Source organism: Parus major, chromosome 6, assembly GCF_001522545.3.
Source record: "Parus major isolate Abel chromosome 6, Parus_major1.1, whole genome shotgun sequence".
NCBI classification, from domain to species: Eukaryota; Metazoa; Chordata; class Aves; order Passeriformes; family Paridae; genus Parus; species Parus major.
The window spans coordinates 12,519,925-12,539,482 of NC_031775.1; the positions used below are offsets into that span (position 1 = coordinate 12,519,925).

At 43.5% G+C, this 19,558-nt stretch overlaps 1 protein-coding gene across 7 annotated transcripts in view; it reads right to left on the reverse strand.

Annotated features, from left to right (window-relative positions):
- PAX2 (paired box 2) overlaps window positions 1–19,558 on the reverse strand; it is a 102,645-nt gene that overhangs the window by 14,292 nt on the left and 68,795 nt on the right. For 3 of the 7 annotated variants that reach the window (XM_015633171.2, XM_015633169.2, XM_015633172.2), the window contains 3 exons: window positions 17,067–17,242; window positions 15,109–15,235; window positions 2,574–2,783 (listed from right to left, as the gene is read on the reverse strand). In XM_015633171.2, coding sequence (XP_015488657.1) covers window positions 2,574–2,783; window positions 15,109–15,235; window positions 17,067–17,242 — 513 coding nt within the window. Of the gene's footprint in view, window positions 1–2,573; window positions 2,784–15,108; window positions 15,236–17,066; window positions 17,243–19,558 lie in introns of those variants that run through there. The other 4 variants (XM_015633173.3, XM_015633175.2, XM_015633177.1 and 1 more) reach the window with 3 other exon arrangements.

The window sequence follows — 19,558 nt, forward strand, 5'->3', positions numbered from 1 at the left end:
CAAGAAGTTTGTGCTATTTGTTGTTCTTTTGTTAAATTTTGTCTCTCCTATCTGTTCTAACTGGAGGGCAAGAGTCTGATTCGCCTTTAGGAGTGACAGGTTAAGTATAGCCCATTAACACCACTGGAGTCACCTGCACCGTGCTGGGATATGCCAATGAAAGAAGAAGTGTTGGTTTAGCTCTACTACCAGCAGAATGATAACTGATAAAAGCAGGCCCTGGAACAAGCATGAACCTTGGCTGGGGAATCAGAAATAATTAACAGTTACAAGGCAAAGCAAAAACTAATAAGCATGGAACATTAACCTGAAGGGAGGAAGTTTCTCTGGGATGAGGTAGGCTAAACCAGTGTCATTTCTTTCACAGATCTTGAGTAAAGATTACTGAGGTGATTTACTCAAGAAAACAGAAATGCAAGTTCATTCTTTCTCCCTGAAGAGGTTCCCGATCAGTGGCTGATGTTCCTAGCTTATGTCCTCTTAGACAACAGTTGAGCCATTTTCCAACCACTCCCCAATACTGATAAAAATAAATACATAATGAACCAGGGATTAATATTCTACACTCTTTTACTCTTTTATCACCGTCATTCCTTTAGTGACTTGTAGCTGTATGTTAAATGGTATGAATTAGTACCATGAATTAATACACCCAGTAGATAGAGTTGTTTTGTTTTTTTTCTCACTTTGGTTTAAGGCAAGAAATTTTCATGCTTACAATTCTTGTTCTTTTAGTTGCATTTATTGACTAGCCTGAGAAATAACAACAAGTGATGAGTAAGAAAACAGTCACTGAAAAGTTAGAGATAACATTATGTAGCTGCAGACAAAATTAATTCATTTTGGCACTTTCATTCAGGTGGGATCACATATACACTCACTCTGCTACTTGATGTGTGCACATATGCCCCTGTTTTTTTTCACACATGAGGGCACAGAGGTTGGTGTTTGAAACTGAGCATGAAAATTTGTTGGGAAGTGATCATCTGTCAAGATCCCAGTCTTGAAAAAGATGATAACAAACTAGTACTGTGTCAGTAACATCAGTAAGGTCTCACAGAGAAACTCTTAAAATGCTGTCACGTACAAACAGGCCCCTTCCATAACCTCCTCTCATTACAAAGAGGTAGACAGGATTATTAAATTCTTGTAGTGCAGGGCTATGGCAAAGCTAGCTCATAACATGCTTCCAGCTGTAGCCATTCTTCGTCCTGCAAGAACCTTCTGAGTGAGGAACAGTGCCTGAATCACTGTGACATTGTTTGTGCTTTTGAACACTTTGTCCCATGTCTAATTCCCTGAAAATCCTGAGGCACGTGCCTCTCAAGAGACACAGTGCCTTCTAGATGATCATATATAACAGTAGATCCCCAGATGTCTGTACTGTTGGAGAGAGTCAGGAGACTTCTTGGCTTAGGAAGTGCCCAGAACTCAGAGGCTCTTACTGGCTGCAGTAAGGTAGGACCAAGACAGTCTTAGGAACACAAGTCTTCTCTGCTTTTACTTGCTGTTTTCCTACTTGGAGGTTTAGAAATGGCAATCTCACATGACAAGACAAAAGAAAGCTATTAAGTCAAAAGAGAAAAATAACATAGGAACATGAAGGAGGCAGAGGTAAGATATGTTTCTCGAGTATTAGGAACTGTGGTCTGCACTAAGACTTGACTGTTCTGAAAAAGCCCAGATTACATCCTTTGAAAAATGGTCGTTGGTCACCCAAGATGATACCCACTATTTCACCCAAGTCACCCCTGAGATTCTGCAGCAATGTTGCTTCTGTCACCTTGTTCAGGAGTTTCCCTTAGTACCTACCTGAAACTTGACCTTCCTTCTCATCTTTCCTTCCTGCCTGCTGCTCGTAAATGCTGCCATCTTCTGCAACCTATTTCTTCACTTCTTTCTTCCCTTAAAGGCCACCTACCTCAGCTCTGTATTCGTTTGGCTGTAAAACATAGTCTCTCACACATCCTTCCTGCTCTTGACACTCAGACATGATGCTGGGTTTCTTAACTGCTTGATCTGCTGTGTGAAGGCACCAGCTCACATTGACACTCCCAAACCAGGTGATTCAAATACTGCTCTCAGCATAGCTATGGCAGGGCTCACTACCTGCCTGTGTCTGTCTGACTTAGGAGCTGCAACTCATGCTGAACAACCCAGGCAGGCCTAGAGCTGGCTGGGATCTTCACGCTGCTGTCATCTACCCTAGCTAGCACACCGTATGCTGTGCCTGCAGTACTCAGGGATGTTACAGCTATTGAGGCAACACAGGATTCTGCAGTATGCATGTTTCTATACTAAGTCCCAAACCCAATCCAACTGGGACACCCAGTCACTTCTAGGTAGTTACAGCTTCTTTTCCCATTTTATTCTAAAAATGAAGGACAGGTGTGAAAACTTTTTGATTCTTCATGGAGCTGAGGACACGTGCTGCAGATGCAGACCTGGAATGTGGTTGCTCTGGTTCCCACTTGCACTCAAAGAGCTTGCAGCATTTACTGGCCTCCCCATCAGACGAAACTGAACCCCTTGCCTACAGCATCCCCACTCAGTTTGTGGCCAAGGCCGGTTACCTGCTATCAGAGGCTGGCTGCTGGACTGCCCAAAGTGGGCACCATGATGAAGGAAGGCACTGTAGCAAGGCGTGGACGCATCGTCTGAAAGGGCCATGTGGAAGGGCTGAAGATCAGCCTGCCCAGAGCCGACCGGCGTGGTGGGGGTGAAAGGGGTGAGAGAGGCTCCATGAGGCTCTTGCTTTATACTGAGGGGAGAGGAGAGGTTTTCTGTGGTAGGGTAAGGGATGGACACAGACAGACAAAGGGAACAAGGGAAGGAAGAGGAGGGTGGGGAAGGGAGGAGAGGAAGAACAAAATGGGTAAATGAAAATGGAGTGGTTAAAATCTACAGGGAAATTAATTTTAAAACAAAAATAAAAATAAAAAGGCTAGGAGTAGATCAGAGGAGCCAGTGCTGAGACAACAGCAGTAAATGTGCCTGGGGGCTAGGCTTGGACTGCAGGAATGCCTCAGCGAGACAGCAGGAGATGAGGGGAATGGCAGAGGGAGTGGCAGAGAGGAGGAATGGGAGGCAAGGAGAGGTGAGGGAGGGAACATGCAGGAGAGGGAGGACAGGAACAAGCATAGGATTGGGAAGAAGAATGCTCTGAAGCTTTTGTGCTCCCTTTCCTGCTGCTTTCTCTTGCTGGCCAAGGGCATATGGAGACGCTACACTCAGTTTGGCCCAAGGAATTGCACCACTTCTTCTCTTCGAACCTGAGGTAACCTTCCTCAGAAGAGTAGCCTTACTATAAGCTTCTATTAAACAGATTGTTGGGTGTAGTGGCCAAAGCTTCTCAAGCCAAATTTCATAAAAGCTTGACAAAAATGGTATTGCTGGAGTTTGAGGTTAAAATACAAATGGGACTGTGCAATTAATAGGTGGATAGACAGATGGAACAATCAATTGATCTTGTTCACAGTGGCACATTTTGGTGATTTAACCATAAAAGCAGTCAGGGCTGACTCTGATTGTTCCCAGAGTGTAGTTTTGCCAGATAGATACCTTGACAGAGAGACATAATGGAAAAGAGGAAATGTGGGGGACTTATAAAAGGTCTAATTTTCATTGTTGTTTGCATTGAGACTCCATTTCTGATGTGCAGATTTTCATAGGCTCAATAGATTCAGCTTTGCAACTGCTCCTAACTTGGCTGTCAAGTAGGAGTTTGGGAATTGGAGAACTGTGTGACCTAAAGCATGGGTATTCCAGAACACCCACTGCTGTTGGGTCAGCAGTAATAGAGTCCTGTATTTGGACACCTGAAAGCAAAGCATGGATGATGTGACCAGATCAAATCCAAATTATCCAGCAAACCATCCATCCTCAGGTAAACAAATTCAAGCCAATAAATGAAAGCCATCTCTCTGCTGTGATGGCAACTATTGCCAATGGCCTATGAAATAAGTTAGTTCTGGTGATTTTGATTTATACAGAGAAATAGAAATGTGACACATAATTAGGTCATAAATCTGACTTCATTAATGTAGAACTGGCTTAATTAACTTCAGGCACCTTGTTGCGAGGCTGTAGTGCTCACCTAGACAATAAAGGGCTGGGCAATATCTATCTGTGAATGCTGTTAATCCTGAGGTATTTGCTTCCTAAAGATTTGCTACCTGGCAAAAATGATAGTTTGCCATCTGTGTTCTCGTCCAAGTACTTCTAACATGGGTGGCCAGCAAAGGTCTCTCATCACCAAGACTCTGCAGCAAAGATATGATATGCTCATGTTTCAATTAATTGGGAAGGATCCATCCTGGCCAAAAGGGATACACTTCCTCTTCATTTAGTTTACTATAAGTCACTGGTATGCTAAGAGAGGATTGTAATTTCTTTTCCCTCTTTGCTAGGAAGCTCTGTTTGGCAAGGACTTTTTGTGGAGGATGTGGGGAATGGAAGTTGGAGTATCTGGATTTTGTTTTACAGTTAATTAAAGTCCTCAGAGTAGGCAGCACATCAGCACTCAGCTTCTGCTTTTTACAACCATACACTTTCCTACCATCCCACTAGTGAGCCTTCATGTGCCAGAGCCAGTATCTCTAGATCGAGAACTCCCCGAGCTATTTTTCTTCTGCATCCTCTGTCATCAGATGGCAAGGGATGCACAGATTTACTTTCAGACCAAACCAGGCAGAGTCACCACCAGCATTCTGGGAGTGCTTGAAGCCTTTATCCAAATAATGTTGATACAAGATAATTTGGATGAATAGACCTATCTGCAGGCAGAGGGCCAAAAGTTCCCTGGGCTTTCACAGGCTGCGAGTGAAATAATATTTTTTCAAGGAAGCCATTTGACAGTGAAACGTAAATAAACTAGGGACACTTCGGTCCTGGGCATTTTCCATACTCCTTTTTCAACTCTCTATTACACAAGAGACAGCAGGTGTGAGGAGCTGCTGGGGAGGAAAGGGCAGAGAATAAGGTGGACATGGAAGCGTGGGTGGGCAGAAGCAAGAGGTGCTATGGGCAGGGGTTAATCCTGTTTGCACAGCCCCCAGGCACGTTGCGTTTCCTAGTCCCTCCCCTGCTTTATTTCTCTTTTAAAGCATGGAATTTTCAGCTATAATCCTTCCTAAACCACAGCATTTTTCAGGCGCTCTGTGTAAGTGAAACCATAATCTCTGGTAAAACAGACCGCTTAAGCTGCTGTAGCATTAGGCCAATCTGATCCAGCCCCTGGATTTCCGCTCTGCCCAGCCACCACAGAGAGGATTTCAGCCTCAAAGACTGTGTAAAGCCCTTGCAATGGGAACAACAGTGCTAGGCCTTGCCTTGCAAAGCTGGGAAGGGTTAAGGGACCAGGAGCTATTTGTCCCGATGTTGCAAGGCTGTTAAAACCCCTGTCAGACTCACAGTGAGATGAGCCCAGCCCTCTCTTGAACACATCAAGGCTTATGAAGAAAAATTCCTCGCACCTTCCAGAGGCATCACCATTTACTCAGTGTTTGGGGGGATAAAGAAGTCAACAGTAACATGGCGAAGAGACTTGAACACAATAATGCTAAACACTTCTCTCTAAGAACAGTGGAAAGGAGGCGAGGATAAGGTCAGACAGCGAATGATTGCACAACCAAAACTCAGACTTTTATGTGTCTATTTATCTGTCTGTCTATCTTTCCCTCTACACTCTGCAACTGCACAGGCATAATTTATATCCCATGTATCTTTACTGATGGATGGCATTTACCATTTTTTACTCCTTTGTTGTCCAACTCTCCACTGACTAAAAGCACCTGAATTCTGTCTCTGGTATAACTCCTGCCACTGCTATGCTGGAATAATTGCTCCAGCAGTGAATTATAGCTCCAAAACATGTCACTGTATACAAAATCAACCAATTGATCTATCTATCCACCTGTGAATGGCACAGCCCCATTTTTCATTTTAACCACCAAATTTCAGATGCATCTTTTATGCTTTCAATTTTGATTTTCTCCATTCTCTAATTCTTTCACATTTGTGATGGAAAACTTGCCCCTGCCTATCCCAAGTCCTGCTACTGCCAGCAAGCTGTGGAGCGGTGCCATCTTGGCTTGTCTATGTTTTTTGGGGAGTGTTCCTCAGTAAGGCTCCTTCAGTGAATCTCAAGGTATATCTTGCTCCCAAGGCTGGAATACCAACCTGTAATCGAATGGGAGGGGAGTGGAATGAGTTTGCAACCCCTTTCCAAAGCAGCAGAAATCTATTTCTGCCCCAGTCACCTTTTTTCTTCTAAGAGGCAAACAGTATCCTTGTTTATAGGTGGCAAAAAATATATTGGCCGCTGTTATGGTGGGGAAAACTTGAAAGTCAGCAAGGTGGGGATATAGCTGGAAACATAGCAGAGGACATTTTGTGAATCACTTACTCCTCTCTTTCTGACTGTACTTTCTGAGTTACGGTTGTTTTTCTTCCATTCTAACCCTCTCCTCTGTTATTTTGGCAGAGAGCAAGAACCGGTGATCTCTAGCCTAAATTCCTACTGCGAGTGAAGGGATTTTGGCCAGACAGTGAGAGGAAGATTCACAGCTTTGGGTTCCTACAGAGACTCATCTAAGCTTTTATCGTGCTCTTTCCTGCTGAAGGGAAGGGAAGCAGGTCGGGTGGGGGTGGGTATTGGTTGCAGGACTAGATAAGCTGCTTGTTTTTCATTGCTGGCTTCCTGGAGGATAAGCTATCTGCATCCAGTGCTCCTTTTCTTTATAGTACACAAAGAATACCAAGATGGCACGTCCATGCGTGAGGGATGGCTTTTACACACCGGCTCCACACTGCTTACCATCTTGCCAATGTTTTCTGTTCTCTGTCTTTTCCTGAGGCCTCTAACAGATATCTGCATGACCCCAATGTCCCACCCTTTACAACACATGTCCTTATAGCATAGCTTAGGGATCACCCTTATCTGTGAGGAGCTGAGCCCAGAGAAGAATATTCAAGTTCGTGTAGGAACCCTGTGCCAAAGCTGAATCTTCTCTCAGGTGTTTTGAATTCTATCCTTGTACCCACCTCTGAAACACCTTTTTCTGTATTTATGTTCCCTATTCCTTAGAAAAGTTTGATTGTGGTAAACAGAATGGGATTGGGTCCTCAAAACTCATGGACTGGTGAGTTTACGCTCTAGGGAGTGGAGTTACATCACTTTCTCCCATGCGGGAGTCTTGCTTCCAATTCCAAAAGCCATACAAAAGACCAGACAGGACTCACACAGCATATTGCTTGTTTTTGCTTACTGTCATAATACTTACTGTAATATCATAATGCTTACTGTAAAATACCAGAAGAATCACGTTTTCTACTCTTAGATTCCTAGGTTTTCTGTTGCAAGAGCATTTTGCAAGTTGCACTGAAAATAAATACTGTCCTGTTTTTTTCTCCTCTGATTGTAACAGATCTTTGCTAGAAGAACTTAGAGGTGTGCCCAGATTAACCTGCTTCTCATTATACCTTCCTTGTCTTCCTACTACCGGAGAGTGAGCCTTGTGTGTTCGGTTTATTTTCTGCTTCTACACACATTCATCCTTGTTCTTAGCCCATTACGTTGTTGAGTAGATGTTTAAAGAAGCAACCTTGGACTACTTTCCCCTAAGAGTCAAAGCTGCTGTGATATCACATCCCATGTAAAATTTTGTCATCTATTTGCCGTATTTTTTTTCATTAAACTGAATGTTATAAATCTAGATTTTGTCTGATCTGATCGACTGCTGCTTTCCAAGTAAACTGACCTGCTAACTCTTATGTTACTTTGAAGAGAAAATTTTATACTCTTCATATAGAGTAAAACATGGAGCTTCCAGCAGACCTGTGATCTGGTCTTACTCTTTGAAGCTACTTGAGTACTGATTAATCACTTGAGAACTCCACTGAAGTCTATTTCATGTGTCTCTCAGTACATTTGTTTAAAGATGGCGCTGAAGAAGGAAGATACGCTTTGAAGTCCTGGGTGGAAGGGAGAAAGATATGCATGCAACTTGTGTGCTTGACAAACAGGGAAGTTGAGTGGAGCTTGCATTGTCCCCTTTCTTGAGTCCCAGCACACTGGATTTGGCATGTTTTGCCTGTCTTGAAATGTAGTATGTGCTTATTCCTTGCTGTTTTGATACTTGAGTGTTACCTCTTAAACAAGACGCTTTTGAAATGTATACTGGGAAGTGCAATTAGAACCTGTTACTTTTTCACACAGTCCTCATTATAGGTAAATCCAAGGTTTCATCATAATGGTATTTTACTGACCACAAGATAGGATAGATCTTCCTTGGTAGCCCACAGCAGTTGTAAACTTAAGGAGATGGGACAAAGGTTGCTCTAAGCTCTCAATTTTTCTGAGACTGAAGTGAGCAATTTTGCTTACACAAGAAGTGAGCCTGATTAAATCCAGTACAGCTGATGGACACACAAAGTTTTTAATGTCTGCTTAACTCTGTTATAAAACACAGTCTTTGCTACACTGGGCAAATATCTACATTGTAAGAATTTTTATCAAAATCGTACTCATTCAGTCCTTCATTTAACCTCAGAAGAAAAGGAAAAACTTGAATTGCTGGAAAGACAATATAATACAATTATTTTCTCTAAAAAAGTCCCCTTTTGTCCAGCAGCATAATGTGGCAGCCTGCAATGCTGTCCTCTTGCTGAAGAAAATTTGACTGGGAATGCCAATTCACTGCTATTGTCATTATATGACATTATTTTCATTCACTGCTCTTGTTCACTTAAATGTTAATTTAAGGAAAGTAAATTAGGCCAGAACATTTCTGTGTTCTTCAGTTGAATATGCCTTTAAAGCCCACCAGCTGCTTTCTTCAGCATCATGAAGTTACTGTCAGTGAAAATTCCACTGAGTGCATATAAATAGTTTATGTGATCCCGTCCCTCCACCCCCATTCCTGTCTGTTTCAGGGATCATTCATCTGACCATCTATCACTCCCAGCCATTTGGTCCCAGAGAAGAATAGTGACACCTTTTGCTTTTACAAATTCCTTGACTAGATAAGATATTATCTCTTCTTAAGGCGGGGAAACAGTTGACTAAATTTGGAGGTCCTGTGGACTTCAGCTTTTGCCAGGTCCTCATCTTAAATACGAGAGGCTTACAGAAAATACTACCTTCATTTTGGTGGGGGAGGATAGCAACAACCTTCTAGCAGATGCATGAATGATTATCATATTCCATTTTCACGGCATTGGAGCATCCAGAGATGTGTCCAAGAGGCTGTGTGACTGCAGCCATGACCTGAGTGGGGTCAGCGTCTGTGGGATCTGCCATCACCAAAGCCAACTTGGGCCCCCCAGCAGTTTGCTAAAAGGGGTTTTTTAAGTCAGATTAGTCAAGCCCCAGAATCTGCTGAAATCAGAGGCTAAAGTAGCCTGGAGTAAGACAGGAATTTTTCACCAGTACAAACAAGGAAAGGAGAAGTATTTCCTTCCCCTCTCACTGTAGCATTATAAGTACAACTGAATTTTATGGTCAGTTTTAGTCACGATTTAAAACTGCAAGCTGGATCAACTTGTTTTACTTTTCCACTGTGAGGCTGTTTTCTACAAGCTTGAATTTTATGGGTGGTAACAAATATTTTAGCAAATATAAAACTCACCCTAAACACAGTTATTTCAGTTTTTGCTAAGTAGATGAACTGCATCATGTGCACATCTATTTAAGCAATTATGTTGTTTAATATAATTTGTCTTCACATATTATTACATGGCAAAATAGTGAACGATGAGTCCATATTATTATTTTATTAGATTATTAACTTTTTACTTGTTATCTGTGTCAAGTTATATTTGGATGGAAATTAGAATTAAATTAAAAACAGAATTTGTAATTATTCATGCTAATTAAATAAACTGACCATAAGTTCCCTGACTTCCTACATATATTAGAACAGAAGAAGCAAGCTTTTCTCAGCAGGTTATGCATTAAAAAAAATATTTATTTACTGGAGGACAGGATAACTATAAGGAGGAATTTGGACTGGTTTAAGAATCCTATTTTAAAACTAATAGATTTCATCCTTTCATACCATCTCTAATTCACTTAGTTTGAGGAAAACAAATCTTCCTGCTTTTTCAAATCCTAGTTTGTTTCTTTATTTTACATGACCATGTTATTAAATGGAACAAAATTCTCTTTGGTTCACTTGCTAATCTGAAATGAAGGAAATAGTATCTTTTCACCTTGCAGGAGGCTAAAGTTCTCAAAGGATTGTTTATCATTTCAGAAAATTTTTCCCAGTGTCTAGCCAGTGACTTCTCCATGATTAGCATCACAGCTTTCCTAAAAACCTTCATAGAAATCAGATGTTGTTTGAATACTACTTTTTTTATATCTTTCAGGTATAGCAAGTATCCTTTTTTGTCAGTAGTTCCGACTTTTTTTGCATTCATGTATGAATTTAAAAAAATAAACTGAAAAATATGATCCTATGCCAGAGAAGGGAGGTCTGGAGGAAAGTAAAATAAATTAACTTTTTGGTTTTATGGTGCCTTTGTTCTGTACATCATGAGTTGTCATCAGGATTTCTCAACCTGCATTATATTTGTTGCTTTAAGGAAAAAAATATTTCCCAGAGAGAAGGAAACATTTTCCATACAGGACATGATAGCTCTTTTGGTGGGTAGTGATGATTTTAAAAATTCTCTGTTCCTGTTAATAGGTGTTAACTGTAGCAGAGAAGCACTAATAAACTTCCTCACAGGAAGAGAAGGGGACATATATTCCCATTTCAGTCACAGTAGAAGTTCCTGAAGTGATTTTTTTCATCTTGTCTTTTACCTTTACTTTTTCTTTGTAAATCTCATGGATTTAGTGGGCTGGCAGACAAGGCCTATTTAAAACTGCTGGGATTCAACTAAGGGAAATTTTTTTTCACCTTTGTTGTCAATTTATGAACCAGTAGGTGAATCCTCCCCTTTAGTAGTCTGCTAACAAGCAAGTTTCAAGCCATACATGAAAAGTCCATTGTACTCTAGTATTGCCTCTCTGTTGGGTAATTCCTGGGCTAGATAATTGAGTTGAAAAGGGCTCTGTTCCCAAACTATTAATCTAAGTCCCTAGAACTCAGAACTTGCTTTGAAGACACCTCACTTCTTTGCATGACTGTTCCAACAGCTGTGACTTCTAGTGGTGCTAAAAGATGGATCTTAATCTTTGTTCTCTTCTTGACTCAAGTGAACATCCCTGTGCCTTTAAAGTACTCCTATTGCTAGTGCCAAAATCTTGAGGTTCTTCTCCACTCACCTCTTGGCTGTTGAGTACCTACCTCTGACCTAGCTATTGAGTACCTTCCAAACTCAGAGATCAATCCAAATGAATGAATAAAGGAAAGCTGATGAGATTTTCTGTGTTTACCTAGCTCTGTACAAATTTATACTCATCTGCTTTGACTCCTTGCCTTCAACAGAAGTGACTGAAGTAGAACAACTCTGAACAACCAAATTCTTGTAACACTGTTCGACTGCACTTACTTGCCTTATCATGGTATGTTTGAGCTTGGATCTTTGCTCCTAGGAATTCTGATTGGTGTCCAAAGATATTGTCCAAGAAACTGAGAGGGATCTACACCAATCCAGCTATGACAGCCATGCAACATCAAGGGAAGATGTGTAGCTCACCTGCTGGCCTGTGTGTGCAGAAAGTGGTGATGTGGTGTTCTCAAGCTACTCTTAAGAGCTTTCTCTCTCTGAATCTTCACAAGTAAATTGAAAATTTCTGCATTGTCTATTCCATATGAAGGACAGCAGGGTATGTTTTCTAGCCTAGTGTCCATCTAGTCCCTAAGTTCATGGAACTTATTCATGGAAATTCTTTGCACATACTTATTAGGGAGAAATAAGGATGACCTGTCTGCTCCATAGAAAAAAAAAAGGTTTTGTTTACTTGCTTTTGGGGATTTGAGTAATAAATGAGCCATCTAAGATGTGTTAGTAGAATAATTGTCTGAAAGGGAGTGTTTGATATTGTCGGTAGAGGCTAGGCTGGGCTGTACATAAAACAGATGCCCAGGACTTTGGGGAAGGCCTTCTGGCACGCTGGAGAGCTGGCTGCCTATGTTGCAGCATTTCCAGCCCTTCAGTTCTGAGAAGCCCCCAGACAGACAAAGGGACTTCAGCAACACTGTTCCTTAACTATCTCTCCACATTTCAAGATCCTAGGTAGCTACATATTGTTGAGGTTTTGATGGCTTTTGGAGGGGTGCAGTCTCAGAATGGTGTGAGCTGAAAGAGCTTGCTGAGGACAGCTGATCATGAGCAAGAGATAAGGACTTCCTCTTAAGCTTCAGAAAGGACAAGGATCTGGTATCACACAGCTATGGTTTGGAAGGACCTAGTGTCACTTTTTTCTGTCTGGGGAGACTAAGCTAGGGAGACTTGCTTGTAGACTGAACCTCTAAATGTCACACTGTGAAGTGACTCCACACAGAATTTGTACCCTGAATGGGCAGATTTGTTTCACATTTGTTTCAGATATCACCTGAATTCATAGACCACCCTGGGACAGAAGTATGAGGCACTTCAAGGATGATACCATAGCAGCAAAAGAGGCAGCCAGCAATTCAGTACTCACTATTACACCAATATCCCTTCCTGGAAGCAGGACCTGGGTGATACCAAAGAAATCTGCATGCCCCTTCTTTAATTTCCTAGCTGGGCTAGAACAGGAGGCAACACTGAGTTCCTCACCTCTCTGGTCCTTCCTGAAAGCATTGCCCAGCCCCATAGCGAACATATCATGAATCATTCATCTTTAATAGATTATGCAAATTGAGAACATCAGATCAATGAAGATCAATACCTGCAACCATTTAATTGCCAGCAAAAACATTTTAAGAATGAGCATTATCTGAAGTCCTTTCTTGGGTAATGGCACTATTAATCCAAACATTGGATCCTGGCCTAAGTGTACAGGAAAAATTCTCCACCCCTCTTCCCCTGATGCCTTTCAGGGTGTTGAGGGGCTTTTTCTTCCCCTTTTCATTTCCAGTTTCTGAGTTTCTCCATCATTACCACCAGTGAACAGCTCCCAGTGCTAATAGTTCTGCTTTTGTTACTCTGCACTGATTGAAATGTCGCATACAGATTGAGATGTTAGTGCTAAGTTGCCACCTGGGAATGTCAAGCTGGGTCTGAAATGAACTTTTCTCACTCTTGAATCCAGATGGATCAGATGGGGATGTTCTCAAGCTGAGCTGGGAGTGTGGCAGGGAACAGAGTAGGGGTAGCACAGGGTGGGAGGAACATGAAGAAGATTTTTTTCCTCAGCATATAGTCTCTTCTGTGAGACCAAGTCTGTCTCCTGCTGTGCCCTTGTGAGAGTCATGTCCAAGGCTTGTGTAGTGTCCCAGCCTTCAGGAAGCCTTCTCTCACATAAACAGGCTGGAATGCACTATCTTCACTTAGGCAGAAGGACTAAAGAGAACTATTTTCATGGTCTCTTTGAATCTTAAACTCTGATTGTAGGCACATCACCTTTACATTTAGCTGTGGGGATTTGCCTTGCTCTCCTACTAGCTTTGCTTCTCAAAGACAAGAAGATATTTCCGATAAGAGCTGTGGATCTGCTAAACGGTAGATGAATACCAGCTGAGTTTTGCAAATACAAAGAAAGGTAGAATACTTTTGCCACAGCTAAGCAATTTTTTTCTGGTTGGCTAAGAAACTGCGTGGTTACAAGGATTCTGAATCAAGCCTGATAGCTGTAAAAGCCATGAAAAATGTCTGGGATGTCATGTTTTCTAGACACTTGCTTAATGATATAGTTCATCTCCCATGTTCTCCACGAGATTCTGCAGACCACACACTGGATATCCTCTGTGTTTAACTTTTATTAATCCTGCCTGGTCCCAAAATTCTTGGTAGCCAAAAGTTGTATGCAACAATATGCCTTTGCCCAGTGTTCACTGAACAAGCAATGACTGCCTGCCTCTGCCAAGAGTTGCTTTGACATTGGGCGCTACTAGCTGGGGCTTCTGCAAGAGAAAATTGGGATAAGAACTCCACTGCTCTTGATTCTGTGCCATCAGAGGAAAACTTTTTGGTCAAGGGACCAGAAACTTCTTCCCTTGCTAACAGGAGTTATACCTCTTTGTCTTCCTCTTGAGATGTTTCTCATCTTCTTTCATGAGGTTTCTGCAGGGGCTACAAAAGTTGACGAGAGATGGGGATAAACAGGGGCAAGTCACTTGAGCCTGGCAGCCACTTTAGCTACCTAGGAGGAGATGTGCAAGTCTGGTAGCTATGTGAGCAGCCACCGATGGCAACAAAAGCCTCAAGAAGAAGGGCTTTGGCACCAAAATACTTCTTTACAGCTCTAGACACACACATGGCAGGCAGTCTAACACCAGTTCCAGGACAGTGTGGGAGTGATCCGTGGCCCCAGCCACTCAGGTTCTGCACATGCCACCAGCAAAAAAGAAATTTCAGTGAAGCTTCTGTTACAGAGATTGCCTCCTATTTCTCTGCATCCTGATTTGTCTGTTTTCATGTGCTTGCTTACAGTTTCTACTCTCCCAGCCACACCTGAGTTTAATGTGCCCACACATAAGGAAAGGCTATGAACATTTTTTTTTTGCCAGCCCTCCTAAGAGGCTCATGGGCTTAAGGAGGAGGGAGTTGAGCAGTCGCAGTTCAGCAGATTGTATTTAATTTGAAAATGCCCCTTCCAAGTGCCAGTGTCTTTCAAGTCTAAGAATAAAACTTATTGTTTCTCCAAAAGAAAACCAAGTGGAGATCATGAGTAAGCCACGACTGTTGTTCTCAGATACAAAGGAAAAAAATCACAATGCATATTTGTCCTCCACCAACATCCCAACCTTAAGCCACATCTGGGCACACAAGTTCATGATTCACATCTGGGTTTGCCTCTCTGAGTCACACCTGGACACATCTAAGTGTACCCAAAACTGCCAACACTCTGAATTTCAAACTTCTGTTGAACCCTTATGTTCTCCACAGTCTGTCTCTCTCCTTGTTTGCCACAGAGGGGTATCTTGCATTAGCAGAAAAAGCAGAAGCTAATGGTGATGAGGGAAATAAATAAAAAGCTTGGTTCTGCTGTTTGGTCAGGCAGCTTACCGGTCACCACAGGGTACGTCTGGGGTCCTGACACATTTGTCCCCAGGTCTGGGTTAGCAGAGGTGGATAGACTTGATTTGACTTCATCGAGACCAGGGGTCAGAGCTGGGAGGGAGTACTCATTACCCTGGGGAAGAGAGGAGAAAGACAGCTCGCTATTGATGTGATGGGAGAAAGGGAAGGGTGTACAGATGGGGGGGAGGAAGAGGAGAGATGCAAACCCCTGCACAGATGGAAGAGGAGGAGGAGGAGGAAATGGAGAAGACAAAGTGACAAGAGGGTTGAGGGGGATGAGGGGGGGCATCCTAGGATGAACTATCCCACCCGCCTGCTTGATGTTGTGAAGGGGAAGAGAGGTGAGGGATCTGGCCTGTTATCTGTGGTATGGCCGAGCCTTCGTTCGGTGCTGTGGGGATGGGGATGGCTGTCTGTGCCAGCCCAGGGGAAAAGAAAGGGGAAATTCACATCACCTCCTCTTGGCTGAGTGGTGGTGGGAGGTGTTTGCCCTGGTGACAAGGACAGCTGGGGCATAGGACTACAATGACGTGACTAGGACAGGCAGGCAGTAGGAAGCAGCCAGTGTTGGCCCACTGTCACCAGGGTCTCTGCCTGGGTCGCCTGCCTCCCCTCCACTGTTACCTCTGTCCTAGCTTTTAAAAACAAAGAAGCCTCATCCCCTGCCTCTGTCACTCTGTGCATTGGGGTATGAAATTGGGGAGGGGGGAGCCACATGGCTAACAGAAGGGTGGGAGGGGGAGAGCCATTGAATCTGAAAGGGTGTCCTGTCCGAAAGGCTCTGGTAATTGCCTTTTTATTGTGGCAGCCTCCAGACCAGACGCGGGAGCTGGAGAAACCAGGAAGGCTACAAAACAGCAGGAAAAGTTGCTCTGATTAATATTACGTTAAATTAAAACTGATTTTCTGCTCTTTCTCCTCCGTTTTTTTCCATGCACTTCCCCAACCCCCTCCCCACATCTTCCCCTCCTCCAGCAGGTTCCACGCATGCTGCCCCCTCCCCGCCCCTGTCCCTGCTTGGCTAGGACTGCCTAGTCATTTCCAATTCCTTCTTGTATTGATCTTCCTGTAGAAATCAGTTTTGTAATTAGCTGCAAATTAGGCCTTCTACTGGGGGTGAGCCTGCCCCCTGATTTATCACCAGAGTAATTCGCTGTGATCGGAGAGAAATTAAAATGAACTCAATTAGGCTTTGGATTTGCTTTATGGGCCCTGCTCAGAGTTTCAGGGGGAAAAATGACTGTGCTGGTGCTTAATAGTCTAATGAAAGTAAATAAAGGTTATTCATTGTAATAAACCCAGGGACTCTGGGATGAAGGGAGTCCACAGCCAGCCTCTCCTTCTCTTCCTTTGTTGGTTTATGGCTTGGGGCGGTTTAAAAAGACTTTTGATTTTCATTTTATTAAGACAAACAGCTTTTGGGATAAAAGGCCGGGAGAGAGGGGGAGTAAAGAAAAGGTGGGCAGAGCTGCAGAAGTGTGGAAAACTATGTTGGAGATGGGAGTCAAGTCTCAGCTTTGGGTCATGAAGGAAAATGATGCAACAAAGCCCAACCCTGTGGCTTGCTGGTGACCAGTGTGATCTCAAGGTACAGGAGTTTCTGTGCAGTGCAGCCTGCCAGTGAACATGGATGGGGGTGTAGGCATGTTCGTGGCAAGAACAGGCTGGCATACAGACAGGTGTGTGTGCAGAGGGAGAAGTCATGGAGACATAGGGAGAGCACAGTGTGTGTGTAATGGCAAGTTCAGGAGAGGAGGTAAAGCTTGTGTATAGAGGAGCATCAGCACAGTGATACAGTTACAACTAGACAGAGCTGTAAAAGGTACGTGCAATAACAGGGCAGTGTCAGAACAAGGGACGGAGAGGGGGAGAGGGATTTTGGTGAGGGAATCTCCCAGCTATCTCAGTGTCTGTGAGTTCCCATTACCAGGCCAGGCCCTCACCTGCTCAGATTTGATGTGCTCTGATGTTTGAAAGACGTCAGGGTAAGAAGGACGCTCAAAAACTCGATCTAAAGCTTCCAGCTGCTGCTGGGTGAAAGTGTCGCCACGAAGGTGCTTCCGCAAACTGTCCACGCTGCTCTGGGAATCTCCATTGGGAACTGAGCCCTCGGATACATCTGCAGGGCACAGACAGAGAAAACAGGGAGTTAGCACCACCCTGGCTTGGATTGGTAATGGATGCAGGACAAGGACAGAGTGGAAAGAGTGAGGCTCTGTGCCTCCACCCAGGTAGCTGTGCCACTCCTGAGGGAAGAGGAGGCTGCAGGGGCCCAAGAGGAGCCCCCTCCTCTCTGATGGAGTGGCCAGGCTGCTCCAGTGGGTTCTGTGGGATTCTCCTGCCCAGGATGAGTGAGGCTGTGGAGAATGGTGCTTAGCTCAGAGATGAGTTTCGGTTCCGCTGATTTTCAGTGTTAAAAATTGCCAAATCTCCACTGCTGAGCATAAAATAGGAGCAAAGCACAGCGATTAGCATCGCTAGAAGACCACTGGAGAGGCAGTTCACAGAGAAACAAGAGTGCTGAGGATGGGCTGTACTGAAGGGGACTGAGGGAGTCTGCAATGGGAAAAAGGCTCTCTTAGTTTTGAGGGGAGCCAGTCTCTGTTGTAGCTCCCCAGTCCTATGAGCAGCTATCACTGTTATAATTTCCTTTTCATCTGATCATATCCTAGATGAGCCTTTCACCCCCCCTCCCCACTTAGATAACAAGGAAATCTAGTTTCTGACTCCATGTTTCACCAGAGACAAATCTCTCTCTATGGGGCAACTGTCCCATCCAACATATGTTGGTTTCTGCCCTATTCACCTATGTGTAGTTTGTGATTTATCATGACCCATATCTCTGTTATAAAACTTCCTCCAAAATGAGATGAATCTTTGTCTCTGCCAGTCTCCCTTCTTATCCAAAATGAATTATTGTATTATAAAACCTAGTCCTGCCGAGTGGGAATCAGCCTTCCTGATATTACTTTGTTCTTACTAGGAATATAGCTGCTTTCTGGTAGAAGCTTCCTTAGAAGTGCATCTCTGTCCCCACATCAGCCCTCTGACACAGTCCAATCTCACAGCAGTGCCTCCTGCCATGCTTCAGGGTGTCTCTATTTCTGTTGTGCCATCCCACATCTCTTACAGCCCACTCATCTCTTCTGCTGTGAGTCCATTATAAATGCCCTGCCCCATCCAAAGTGAATTTTTTCCTGTGAAAAACAATCTGATCAGCTATCTGGGTTTGGTTTGGTTTTTTCCCCATTATCCCCCAACTCAAATGAGGTGCATTTTTCTCTGTTATAACCCCTTTTTGTCTTGAGTGAGTGTCCTGCTATTAGCATCTGTCATATCCAAGGTGAGTCTGTCTGTTATAACCTCCTGTCCCAGCTGAAGTGAATCTTCCTCTGTCATAATCCCTCATCTTATCTGAGGCAAGCCTTCTCATTATAATCTCCCCCAACTGTGCTGAGTATCTTTCTGCTGTCACATCTCAGCCTAACTTTGGTGTGCCTGGTTATAATCCCCTGCTTTATCCATGCTGAATCCTTACCTACTGTGCTTCCTCAGACACAAGTCTGACTGCATTATCACCCTGACCAACCTATCAAGTTCTCCCTTTTGTGCTGTAATTATCTTCCTGGTTTTTCACTAATATGCCTCATACTTAAGCCTTTCTTGGTGGCCTCCAGTCTGTGAATCTCAGAAACCCGCTGTCTGTCAAGAAATTGGTGAAGGGCTCTGTATAGACTTCTTCCTTCCTCCCTGCAATTGTGAGGTGCTCATGGACACATGATGCTCCCAGGAGCCTGGAGTGACATTCACTGAGCAGCATCCAGAACACTCTGCTTCTTCCTCTTTTCGCTCACAGATAGTGCCAGGATGGTCTTTTCCTGGCACAGTTAATGCCCAACTGGTGGCCCAGAGTTATGACTGAGCCTGCTGCCTTCTGGCTATGAGATATATCCGTTTATAGGTGATTATACGATATGATATAATCAATAGTACATTATATACAGTAGCGTAGTACAGTACCACTCACAAGACCATAGAAAATATTACATATTGATTTGTCCCTGCCAGCAGCCTTCCCTCGAGCAGCCTCTTCTCTCTTTCTTTTCCACCCCAAGCCAGAGCAAGGCTGTTTACTGGCACTGATCCCTGGAGTTTTCTCCTCTCCCCAGGCTTATTTGCCCAAGAGAAAGTTATCAATTTCCTGAAATCTGGAGTTCATGACAGATTTGACTAAGAAAACAAAGCAAGGATCAAGGTTGGTGGACTGCACACTGTGTGGGTCAGTACAGTTTTCATGTTTTAGATGAATCCCCTGTTTCTGCAGGGGGTGACTTTCAGGAGGACTAGAACTCTGCTTTTCCCTGCAGAAAGCTGGCACAGAACTCTTGGGTCCAGACTCAGAACAAAAATATTTCTGTATCAGCCTCAACCTGTC